Source organism: Barbus barbus (genome assembly GCF_936440315.1).
Source record: "Barbus barbus genome assembly, chromosome: 8".
NCBI lineage: Eukaryota > Metazoa > Chordata > Actinopteri > Cypriniformes > Cyprinidae > Barbus > Barbus barbus.
Genome location: NC_136736.1, coordinates 10,181,606 through 10,194,851, shown reverse-complemented (window position 1 = coordinate 10,194,851; position 13,246 = coordinate 10,181,606). Strand labels below are relative to the sequence as shown.

At 37.7% G+C, this 13,246-nt stretch overlaps 1 protein-coding gene and 1 pseudogene across 2 annotated transcripts; both read left to right on the top strand.

The window, feature by feature from the left end:
- The first annotated feature begins 4,328 nt into the window (after positions 1-4,328).
- Positions 4,329-7,097, top strand: LOC306873635 (GTPase IMAP family member 9-like). The gene is made up of 4 exons (XM_079423063.1): positions 4,329-4,484; positions 4,775-4,890; positions 4,981-5,059; positions 5,345-7,097. Exons 1-4 carry the CDS (start codon positions 4,466-4,468, stop codon positions 6,070-6,072), a joined length of 942 nt encoding a protein of 313 aa, XP_079279189.1. The 5' UTR covers positions 4,329-4,465; the 3' UTR covers positions 6,073-7,097.
- A 1,090-nt stretch (positions 7,098-8,187) lies between these two features.
- LOC306874251 (GTPase IMAP family member 9-like) lies at positions 8,188-9,641 on the top strand (annotated as a pseudogene). Its single transcript has one exon. The product of its transcript is annotated as a GTPase IMAP family member 9-like (transcript).
- Positions 9,642-13,246: the final 3,605 nt, after the last annotated feature.

Sequence of the window (13,246 nt, the reverse complement as noted above, 5' to 3'; positions counted from 1 at the left end):
ATTACGTAGTTTAATATTTTATTAAACAAACTCTCCCTTATAGAGAAAAGGACAATCAAACTTATAAGAGGGATCTAGACTCTCGTGAGTTTGACATCAAAGTGACTGAACTTCTACTTTTGTGTCTATTATAAAAACAGAACTCAAAATTATCAGCACTTACTGAAAGGAAGAAAAACAAAGTACATTTTGCTACTGGTAACAGTAATCACATGTGTATTATGTAATCTTAGGTTTAGTGTAGCAATATTTTAAGAAAACTAGTTTGATAAGATTTATGTTTTGAAATAATAGGCATCCTTTGCTATTTGGAGGCTATTTGCAGATTTGAATTCCGGAAATAAGCGGCGTAAATGTATGATTATTATTTCAAGGATGGATTACGGTTGGGCATAATGGAAATTGAGCACCACTGATGTAGTAGTTTTCACAGGTTATACTAAATTAATATTGCGAGTTTTGATCACGTCACTTAATCTGAGTGTGAGAATATGAGATGAATCTTCTTACTATTTAATTCCAATGTCTCTGGAAAGATGTTTGGTAAAGAGAAATTTACGCTCCACCCGGTGACGTGATGAGTCAGATGGTGGCACCTTCTTCCACTGGGTATAGGCCATGTTACAGTGGGATGAAGGAGTTAGGGTCTATTTAAACAGTGTTGTACAAGAAGTACCGTTGATTGCAGAACTCCTGGAGCACCGAGAAAATCATTTGATGAAAAAGGTTCAATGCCAAAGTGCTTTACTGAGGTCTTTCACTCTTTTTCTGTCTGTCTTGAGAGCAAACACCCGTTCTCAGCTCTCCATACAGGATGCATTTAGACATTTGTTGGACATTATCACAATGTGTCCGGCCTAGCGGAGCTGAGATTTTTGCAGCATTATAAAGATACTAGGCTTGTTTGTCCTTTCAAGTATTTCTGTGTTGGGGAATTTATCCTGCCACTTCAGTTTCAACAGTTTGTGGAGGCAGCTGAGGTGGAAATAATTCAGCTTATTGGTATGTTGCTGGACGTTTCAGAAGCGTAAAGGAGCGCAGACAGAACAACTGCTTTGTAGACTTTCAGCTTGGTGGTCAAGCTGATCCCTTTTTGTTACCACACCGATGAGCAGAGTCTGCCAAAGGCAGTGCTGGCCTTGGCCAGGGCCATATTAACCATTGGTCTAGGCGGGGCTGAAGCCCCAGGGCCCAAGCAAGGAGGGGGCCCATGATTAGCTGTGGAGTAGATTGACTGGAGCACCGATTGCCAAAGCCACCATGCCTCCCATTACTATTTGAGTTTGAAACGTAAAGTCTGAATTTGGTTAACCAACCAAATGCATTTATTCTATATTTGACTATATTGAATGACATGTGCATATATTTGTTAGGTGATCGCTGCCCAGTATATGTCTGCATTCACTTCGTTCTAGAGTAATCTGGAAATGGTCGCGCAAAGAACAATATTTTATAAGTAAAAATGTCAGTAATTCTGAGAGAGAGGGGCTCAAAAAATGAAAAAATTCAAATACAAACAACAGAAGAAACATAAGTTAGTCAGTAAAATCCCCAGCTATCACATTATTTGCTGCCCACGGCTCCGGGTGTGTGAAAAACTTCACAGTGTGTGTTTGTTCACTTCTCACTGCAGAGTGTGTGCACTTGGATGGGTTAAATTCAGAGCACAAATTCCAAGTATGGGACACCATACTTGACCACATGTCACATCCTCCTTAGAAGATTATTTTACTAAAACTATGATGGAGTGGAAGTTGTTGGAACAGGAAGTGAACTGGGCATCATCATCCACACAGATTTTAGGTTAGTTATCTTTGCGAGTATCCTCGTAAACACAGTTAGTTGTGTCTTAAATGAACATAGAGATATAGCATGTGGAATGTTAGGCTATATGAGATCATGGATTACAACCCAAATTCCTGAAATGTTGGGACGTTTTTTAAATTTGAATAAAATGAAAACTAAAAGGCTTTCAAATCACATGAGCCAATATTTCAAGTTCAAGTTCAAGTTCAAGTTGAGCTTTATTGTCATTCCGCTACATGTGGGGACATGCAGTGGAACGAAATGTCGTGTCTCGCAGGACCACGGTGCTACATAAATACAGACATTACAACAATGAAGTAAAAAAAACACTATAAACCTATACACTACTAACAGATTTAACTATAAGTATACTATATATAAGTATTTACCCTATACAAACTAAAAAGGATAAAAAATACAACTATACGAATGCTTCACATAAATATTACCCTATACAAACTAAAAAATAGAAGATAAAAAATACAAACTATACGAATGCTTCACAAATACTGTACATGTGCAAAGAGAGACATTTGAGTCAGCAGCTGGTTGGGGAACAGTGCAGGATGATTTGTAGTGCATGAGCATGTAAACATACATATATTGCTGAGTTTTTTGTGAGATTGTGCACACGCAGCAGTGTGTGTAAGTGTCCATAGTGCACATAGTGTAAAGTGTAGGTGTCCATAGTGCACATAGTGTAGAGTGTGAGTGTCCATAGTGCACATAGTGTAAAGTGTAGGTGTCCATAGTGCACATAGTGTAAAGTGTAGGTGTCCATAGTGCACATAGTGTAGAGTGTGAGTGTCCATAGTGTAAAGTGTCCATAGTGCACACAGAGGAGAGTGTCCATAGTGTAAAGAAAAATAAGAATAAAATAAATTAAAAAAAATAATTAAAGTTCCATACAGTTTTTCTTTGGTGTGGTAAGGTTTGGGGTGGGGGGTGGTCCATGTTCAGGAGGTAGAGGTTTGCATGGGGTTTCACAGGGGGGCGGGGTGGTTTGAGTTCAGGGCTCTCACAGCCTGGGGGAAAAAGCTGTTGAGCAGTCTGGCGGAGCGGGCTCTGATGCTCCGGTACCGTCTTCCTGATGGTAGGAGCTGGAAGAGACTGTGGGAGGGATGGGTGGAGTCCTTCACGATGCTGTTGGTTTTGCTGGAGCATCGTGTAAGGAAGATGTCCAGGATGGAGGGGAGAGGGGCACCGATGATCTTTGCAGCTGTGTTCACTGTCCGCTGGAGGGTCTTGCGATCAGCAGCACTGCAGTTCCCGTACCAGACAGTGATGCAGCTGGTCAGCACACTCTCAATGGTGCCTCTGTAGAATGTGGTGAGGATGGGTGGAGGGAGACTTGCTCTTTTCAGCCGGCGGAGAAAGTGTAGGCGCTGTTGTGCCTTTTTGGAGAGTGACATGGTGTTGGTGGTCCAGGTGAGATCCTCTGTGATGTGCACCCCCAGGAATTTAGTGCTGCTGACTCTCTCCACAGTCGAGCTGTCGATGGTCAGTGGGGGGTGGTCAACGGAGTTTCTCCTGAAGTCCATCACAACCTCCTTTGTCTTCTCCACATTGAGGGACAGATTGTTTGTGCCACACCATTCAGCCAGCTGTGCCACTTCCTCTCTGTAGTGCGTTTCATCGTTGTTGCTGATGAGACCTACCACTGTTGTGTCATCAGCAAACTTGATGATGTGGTTGGAGCTGAACTTGGCAGTGCAGTCGTGGGTCAGCAGTGTGAAGAGCAGCGGGCTGAGCACACAGCCTTGTGGAGCACCTGTGCTCAGTGTTGTAGTGCTCGAGGTGTTGTTGCCGACACGGACTGACTGAGGTCTTCCAGTTAGAAAGTCCAGGATCCATTTGATTCACAATAGAACATAGAGAACATGACAAAAGTTTAAACTGAGAAATTTTACACTTTTATCCACTAAATGGGCTCGTTTCAAATTTGATGCCTGCTACAGGTCTCATAAAAGTTGGCACAGGGGCAACAAAGGGCTGAAAAAGCAAGAAATTTTGAAAATATTCAGCTGGGAGAACATCTAGCAACTAATTAAGTTGATTAGCTATAAAAGGGATGTCTTAGAGAGGCAGAGTCTCTCAGAAGTAATTGTACATGTGGGTCTCTATTCTAATTTGTTGCCTTTTATTAATTGGTGGCTTGTTAAAACCACTAAATGCTAATGGAATATGTCCCAAAACATACTACATGCAATTTAAATAGTTTTAATGATTAATAATAGTTGATCGCTTGTAATGTTTGTAATGGTAGCCTATTTGTAGTGGAAACCATTAGAATTTCTGTGATGTTTCTATTGTTTTTTTCAGAAGGGTTGTGAGTGACTCTACATTTCATATGAATTTCAACATTTTAATAAAATAATTTAAATATATATATATATATATATTTTTTTTTTTGTGTGTAAAACATTTTTGAGGAAAAATTCAACTTTGTAATCTGTTAATGATTTATACATTTCTTAACAGGCCGGCGACATGCTGCTTTACTCGACTGATAATCATGCAGTGGCGTCTTGTCTCCTATAGATGGCAGTCTACACCAGACAACCCCTCCTGGGAAGCAAGGCTAGTAGGCGAGAGTAAATGAAATGCTCATGGATCGAAAAGGAAAACAAAACCTAATTCACATCTAGCTATTCGCACAATGTGCTCTTCATTTAAAAGTGAGTAGTAAATGATGTTGTTTTTTTTAATCCATTAGTGAGAATGGTTTATGATAACTTATATTTGCACTGAAAGCCTGCGGATTAATGTAGTTATTTAATGAAAGTCCAGTGTTTTGTGTGATCCAGATCGTTTAGGGTAAGTTAGCTTAGCTATAGATAAAGCTTGATTTAAAGCAGTAGCAAACAGATTTGGTGTAAAATTTATATAATATAAATTAGGATTAGCAAACTAACATGAAAAGTGTATTTAGCTTCATCTAATTATCGATTTTTATATGCCTTAATAGCTGTGCAGGACATTTCTTTAAGACCATCAACAGTGACCTCAAAGTCTTGGAACTCATCTTTCTCTACAATACTGATGCTTTGTATAATCGTTGCAGCTATTTCAATAGGAATTCAGGTATGTTTACATACGTTTTAAAAAAAAGCACTCATACTTTGTCTTGTTTTCATTCTAAGCTGATTATCTTTTTGACATGTACTGTATAAGTGGCCAAATCTCATAAAATGTATCTCAAGCAACAAAAACAGAATCTTCAAGCAACAAAAACAGGATTTGGATGATATAGGTAAGATTTATCCATATATGTTGCTGCCTTATATGTTACACTGCTTTAAATAACTTTTCTTCTAAAAAACAAACAAAACAGATTTGTGACAACTTTGCAAAAGTAATTAAAAAGGAACATTCCATAATTGTTCATACTTAGTTGAAGCACTTTTACAGCCTCAAGTCTTTTTGGATATGATGCAACAAGTTTTGATATCAGCATATATACAACATCAGCATATATACAACAAGAGTTAAAAAAAAAGAAGATATAATTCTTGTTAATGTACTGTGCATCATCCAGGTGAGCCGCTCCGGATACTTCTGGTTGGAAAAACAGGGGTGGGGAAAAGCGCAACAGGCAATATCATCCTGGGACAAAAGGTGTTTAAATCAGAGATATCATCCTCCTCGGTGACTGGACAATGTGAAAAATTTAATGCAATTGTAAATAGCAGAAATGTATCCGTCATTGACTCTCCTGGTTTGTTTGACACCAGCCTGACTGAAGATGAGGTGGTCAACAGAATTAAACGCTGTATCCCTCTCTCTGCTCCTGGTCCACATGTCTTCTTGGTTGTGATTCAGCTGGGCAGATTCACAGATGAAGAGGCAAAAGCAGTTAAAATCATTCAAACAGTTTTTGGTGAGGAATCCTCCAATTACATCATGACACTGTTCACTCATGGAGATCGACTGGAGGATAAAAACATTCACACATTTGTGCGGGACAACCCAAAACTGCTCAATTTCATCAAAACATGCAGTGGACGATACCATGTGTTCAACAATAAAGAACAAAACCCTGAACAGGTCAATCAGTTGCTCGACCAGATTGATAAAATGGTCACTGGGAATGGTGGACAATACTACACCAGTGAGATGCTTGAAAGGGCTGAGAGAGCGATTGAGGAAGAGAAACAACGTATCCTGAAGGAGACAGAGGAGCAGAGACGGAGAGAGATTGAAGCTCTAAGGGCTCAACTTGAAGATGAGGCCTATAAAAAAGCATTAAAACAAATTAAACGGTAACAAAAGACCAGCTCGCAAGATACCAAGTTTAGAATGATCTTCCATTCTTAATCCAAGGGGTCAGGTCTTTGATTAAAGCATTAAGCAAATTCTTATATTGATCACCTTCTGATGTTACCCATGTGAAAACTCACTGAGTGTTGCTACTGAAAAACTAAATTAACTACAGAAGGCATTTCAAATCTCAAGATGAATAGTTTTTGTTTGAAGTTGTCAAGTCATTAATAAATAGAATTAAAGAACATGTTTACCTTCTGGTGAATGGGACATAAGAAAGTTTAATTATGTGAAAAGGTGAATATGAAATGTTTGATAAATATGTCTCTTGGTAGTACAAACTTGTTTGTATATGAAGCAGAAGTGTATTGAAGGTTAGAAAACTCCACCTAAAAGGCATCCAGACTTTCATGAGCACCACATCAAAAGTGATCTATATACACCACATCTATATACACAATTTTTGGCCTTCATTTAAACTTAAGAATAGTTAGCTTTTGACTTGAAGGTATTATATAATTTTATTTTTTTTATAACTCCAGTGACCGGTTTTGTACCCTGTTTTTCCAAGTGTAATACTTGTAGTTCTTTTTAATGGACAGTGCAACATGCAAGTGGAGCTCTTGATTCTTTTGGTTGGAAAAATAGGGGTGGGAAAAAATGTGACACTTTCCTCTATGACTGGACAATACAAAAAACATAATGCAAGAATAAATGGCAGAAAATATCCATCGTTGACTCTCCTGGTCTGTTTGACACCAGCTTAACTGCAGATGAGGTGACTGATGAAATTAAACGCTGTATTCCTCTCTCTGCTCCTGGTCCACATGTCTTCTTGTTTGTGGTTCAGCTGGACAGATGAAGAGGCAGAAGCTGTTAGGATCATCCAAACAATTTTTGGTGAGGAATCCTCCACATACACTATGGCACTGTTCACTCATGGAGATCGACTGGAGGGCAAAACTGCTTAGTTTCATAAAAACTTGTAGTGGACAGTACCACATGTTCAACAATAAAGAACAAAATCCAGATCAATGCTGTTAATTTACTCATGCTTAGGCCACCTCAGATGTAGGTGACTTTTTTCTTGAGTAGAACAGTAATGAAGAGTTTTAGCAAAAACCGTGGTCCTTGGTGATTCATAAAATGCAAGTCAGTGGCTGCCCGTATTTAAGAATTAAAAAAAGCATATCAAGGAACACAAAATTGCAATAAATTGAGGTCTTTTCAAGTGAAGATTGGTCTGTGCAAGAAACTGAGCATTATTTACAACATTATTACCTTTAATGTATAGCCTCAGGAACAGTCCGGAGTGATGTCCGGTTCACTAATCATTCGTTTGAACTGGTTCTTTTTGGTGAACTAGTTGAATTAGTTCTCCAATCGGACTGAACCATCTGGAACTGTTTGCAGCTCAAGCAGCACAGATCTACAAGTTGCTACTTTCAGACTTGAGCCAAGATGAGCCATAGTATTGGCGTATATGATCCTGTGAAGCTGGTTTTTGTCAACTAATTCAGCGCTCCAGTTCCTCCAACAGTACACTGAACTGAGGAAACAGTTCAGACCTGGGCCGAAGAACGATGAGCTGGTGATGTGCACATGAAAGTTTTTATGGTTTTTCATTGTTAATCTAAAAAGATGAGCTGACTTGCATTTTATGAATCACCAAGGACCACAGTATCAACTAAAATTCTTATTTACTGTTTTACTTAAGCAAAAAGTCACAAGTACATCTTGATGGCCTGAGGGGTGAGTAAATAAACAGCAAAGTTTCATTTTTGATTGAACACATCATATGAGTAATGCAGGAGGGGATAGAAGCAGATAACATTTCTAATTTCTTTCCTTATTTCACTCATTGTACCAAGAGGCTCTGTGTGTTTCTGTATCCATATTTCAAATGCAGTTGGGCCATAGTGGGATTTTCAGAGAACCTAGGACACACTCATATTTTATGACTCCAATGCAAGAATAATAGATAATAAATTATAAATAGTTTTACTACTTTCTCAATTATGGAGGAGACCAAATATCATCCTAGACCATTATCAACAACCTCAGAATCATGGGTTTCATCTTCCTTCACTATACTGGTAGTGTTTGGCATAATAGGTGCTGCAGGTATGTATTTGAAAATATTCCTAGTTTAAAATGCTTTTTTAAAAGACATATTGTATATATCATAAAAATGTGATCAAATGTTTGATATTTCTAGATGCTTTGTCAAAATCATCAACATCATGTTTCAGTTAATGATTCAAGTGATATAGGTAAAGTATATACATTTATTTATTTATATATATATATATATATATATGTAATGATTAGCAAGTGATTATCATCTGAATTACATGTAAGACCTGTAATTATTTTCAATGCACAATGCAACATCCAAGTGAAGAGCTCCGGATTCTTTTGGTTGGAAAAACAGGTGTGGGGAAAAGTGCAACAGGCAACACTATTTTGAGGAACGTTTTTTAAATCAGAGATATCCTCCTCTGTGACCGGGGAGTGTGAAAAATGTAATGCAAGAATAAATGGCAGAAAAGTATCCGTTATTGACTCTCCTGGTTTGTTTGACACCAGCCTAACTACAGAGGAAGTGGTCAACAGAATTAAACGCTGTATCCCTCTCTCTGCTCCTGGTCCACGTCTTCTTGGTTGTGATTCAGCTGGGCAGATTCACAGATGAAGAGGCAAAAGCAGTAAGAATCATTCAAACAGTTTTTGGTGAGGAATCCTTCAATTACATCATGGCACTGTTCACTCATGGAGATCGACTGGAGGACAAAAACATTCACACATTTGTGCGGGAGAACTCAAAACTGCTCAATTTCATCAAAACGTATAATGGACGATACCATGTATTCAACAATAAAGAACAAAACCCTGAACAGGTCAATCAGTTGCTCGACCAGATTGATAAAATGGTCACGGGGAATGGTGGTCAATACTACACCAGTGAGATGCTTGAAAGGGTAGAAAGAGAGATTGAGAAAGAGAAACAACGTATCCTGAAGGAGACAGAGGAGCAGAGACAGAGGGAGATGCAATCTCTGAGGACTCAACTTGAAGGAGAGGCCCTTAACAAAGCTGAAGAAAAGTTGAAGGATAAACATGAGCAGGAGGCAAGATGGCAAGCTGAGAGAAGCACTTCAGTTTTTGGTCAAATCTTTCCATTTTTGGCCTATTGTGTGAAGAAAATTTTAAAGTTAGGGTAATTGTGGAAAATATATTTAACATATTTCATACTTTTTGTGTTGTGTTATGTTTTTTTAATTATTAAGTGAAGTCTATTATATGTCTCCACTGATTCGAAACATTTAATAGAAAATATATTATTTGTTCACTTCATTTGAATCAAAAGTCAAGTTGTCCATGAATACTAAATTAAATGCCATTAAAATTATTATTTTATTCAGTGATAATGATTATTGGTTAATTTGCCCCACCTGTTATCTCATTACCCTCATTTGCTCCAGTTATAATCTCCTTGTGTTTGCAGTCCTGTGCCGGTTCGTCGTCGATGTTACCCTGTTTGAAGTCCTGTCTTGCCTTGCCTTGTCCTGCCTTGCCAGTCTGTTTTCCCCTACGGGGTAGTTTTTGTTTGTTGATTTTATTTTATTTTATTATTAATAAAGTCCTATTTCCTCCTGCAAGTGAGTCCTCGCTCTCATCCCTTCACCCACACCTGACACTGTCTAAGCATGGCTGCTTGGACAGCCGTGTGGAGTTTTGCCCAGAACAGAACCATACTGCCAACAACTGTATGCAATATAACTGTAATAAATATACTTTGACGGAAGTGGTTCTGACTGAAACGGAGTATGTTTTGTAACAGCCTGTTGTGATATCTTCTCCCACGACTTGCCATTCTAAGAATTATTTTGCCTTCTCTTAATTCCTTAGTTCTTTAATAGGCTATTATAGATTCTTAAGCCTGTGTACCTTTTCTTTTTTTCTTTTTTTGGATAGCTCTCTCTTCTCCTCAGTGTATTGACACTTCTGATTCTATGACATGATTTGAATTTGTTTGCTATCAGTAAATAGTAAGTTAGTAAGCTGTTAAAATGGATCCCACTCAGACGTCCTGTCCTGCTTCTGCGCACAAGTTTACATTTGAAGGACTTCTAAAGGACTAATTGTAAATTATAAATAGATTAATTAGTCATTATAAAGATATGATAACTTAAAATTTTAAATTGCTTATTAAAAATACTTGCATTATATTCAGTGAAACCATTACCATGTGTACCTAATCTTCAGACTAAGTCTGCAAAACTGCAAGTGCGTTATCTGCTTTACACTCAGTTTGCAACTGAAAAACAAACACAGGGTGACAAACAACACACAATTTGGTGAAAAAATCAGTAGAATTTGCAACAACAATGTCAAAGAAACATCAAAAAAACAAATAATTTATAAAATTTTTGTCCTCCTTAAAATCACAGAAAAGATTTTGGTGAAAGAGCAAACCAGTTTGAATGAGAGGCAACTAAGATTTGAATTGGCAAATTGTTATTTCCATTTAGGATTTGCATTCACATTTGCCTATGCTTGCAAAAACTTGTTAATCAGTGATGGGCTGTTTCGAAGCACTGCTTCATGAAGCTTCAAAACCTTTGACCAGTGTCTATGATTTTACCCTAATTTTGGATAAGCTTATTTTTTATTTACATTTTTTTTTTTCAATTAGAAATTTTTAATAAAACATTTGTGTAATAAAAAGGAAGAGTAATAGTTGTTAGATCGGGTCAGTGAGACGAGAGCTTGTAACGGCGTACTATTAAAGAGCCCATCAGAACGCTACAGTGTTACAACGCACTCCTCTATGACGTTGGTGTCACGCGTCTGTGTTGCAATGTACCCCTACTAACACGTAAAAAGTACACGACTGTCTCCTATGGTAGGTAATCCATGGCACGATCCACTCGCCATACAAAATATGCAGAGCGGACAGGCAATCACACTGCAAAGTGTATGTCATATGACCTAATCAGTGACTGAATGAATGTAGATGCCTGTTTTTCTTAAAATAAAAAGTACCAGTCAGTGAGACTGGATGATGGGAAAAGTAGAATGTATTTTTTGTGTTATTTGGGTACTCTGTTAGTATTATTATGTTTTTAAATTGCAAATGTATTCATTTTTATAGCCTGTTAAATCTATAGGGACGTAAAGGCAGCAGTTTTGTCGGATATCAGAGACTGAATCAGACAAAGTTAAGACTCGATCAGAACATCAAAACATGAGAAGCTGAAATTCCAGAGAAGCCCAACAGGGCGTCGTAAATCAGATTCCTAGCTCCAGCCTGTCTGAAAAAAGCCTAACCAAGCCTCTTTCACAAAACAGCTTGCAACATTAAGACAAAATATTATTTGTCAAATGTATAATATTCTGGTTATAGAAATCACATCCAAAAGTATACTTTGCAAGTGTGTGTAAAATTCCGACCATGTGACTGATAACATGCTGATTTATGATGGAAGGAACACCCCTAGCTAATATAATAGCCTATCTAATTGGTCAAGACACCAGATGGGATGTGTCCTGAAGCCGAGTTTAAAAACTCAGGACACCATCAAACTTTCGCTTGTGTTTTTCTCTTTTCTTTTGTCTTCCTTTCTTCTTCTTTTTTTTTTTTGTTTGCTTCAACATTTGCCACCGCATTTTTGACGCTGCTCTTTGAGCGTGCTCTGGCCTACGTGCCAGCTGCTACTACAATGAGAAGAAAAACCACCTAGTCTCTTTACATCCCCCTATTCTTTACCTTAATTTATTTTATTTTCTGTTGCGAGTTTCGTGTACTCAGTTAAGTTTTGCCGCCAGGCCTCGTCTCCGAGTTCAACTCGAGGCTGTGACCGCCTCAAAACTTCTACCAGCCACAACTCTGCATCCTCAGCCAACGCCCAACGATTGGCTTCCCAAAACGTCACTTCACCACTACTGAACGCTCAGCCAATCAGCAACTTCGGGGAAACCCCTTTCCTGCAATGACAACAACAAAAGGGAATCCCTTAGCAATGCAAGCAAGTAACCTACACATTCTAACTGAATTGGTGCATTTAATACAAATTTTAGCATCATTGAGAAACTCAAAGCAAGGGTTAATTAAGTGATGGATGGTTGTTCAGGTCTATGCAAGTGCACATACTGTTGTAAACTTGGGATATCACATTTTCATTCTCTTAAACTCATCCTTTCCTTACGTTCTCTCTTTCTGCAACGTGTGAATGTGTGAATGCTTGTGTCCATGTGTTAGATTAGTTTACATGTCTTATATTTATCAAATAAAGCCTTGTTTTTATTGAAAAGAGAAGTATCTTGTGTTTTGTGCTTACAAGTTAATGTCTTAATCTGCCGATCTTATTACTGTGCTATAAAAATAGTGTTTTCACTATATTTTGGATTTTAATATCCAGTGCAGAGTTGATGTCACGGCTCGTCCACTGAATCGCTGCTGACTCAGTGATCAGCCTTGAAACAGTGAGTCTGTTCAAATTCCCTATAAAATCATAAATGATTCCCTTTGAGCTTAATTAAACCATTTCCCTTTAAATTACATATTACGCTTTACATTACAGTTTCATGGAATGACCCATTTGATGATAATCTGCATCATAACATGAAGTAAAACACTGCAGTCACGCCATCTGCGCTTCGGAGAAATTTTCCGCCGGTCTGGTGGAGTTTGCAGAAAACACTTTCATTTTATATTTTTATGTATTTTTAAATTATGTGATACAATGAGGTAGTAAATGGCATTTATCTTGACTTTGGTATGCAATTATTAAAAAATTATACAGTAAAACATGAAAATCACCACAGTTGTACGTAGGGAGATGCAGAATAAGACTCTGTTGAAGTTTGAAGAAAACAATTTGGTTAGATTTTTTTAGGAATTTTGAAAATGTCTATACAGCAATGTAAATAGCATTTGTTATGACTTTGGTATGCATTTATTAAAAAAATATACAGTAAAACAACATGAAAATCACCAGAGTGGTACTTGGGGAGATGCAGAACAAGAATCTGGAGGAGTGTGCAGAAAACAATTTGATTTTATATTTTTATGAATTCTTAAAATATGTGATACAGTGAGGTAGTAAATGGCATTCATCTTAACTTTGGTATGCAATTATTAAAAATTATACAGTAAAACAACATGAAAATC

Bases quoted from the DNA above. Each gene is read 5' to 3' on its own strand.
- LOC306873635 (XM_079423063.1), top strand. The intron at 4,891-4,980 runs GTATGTTTACAT...GTACTGTATAAG, and splicing joins CTATTTCAATAGGAATTCAG to TGGCCAAATCTCATAAAATG. The intron at 5,060-5,344 runs GTAAGATTTATC...TGCATCATCCAG, and splicing joins ACAGGATTTGGATGATATAG to GTGAGCCGCTCCGGATACTT.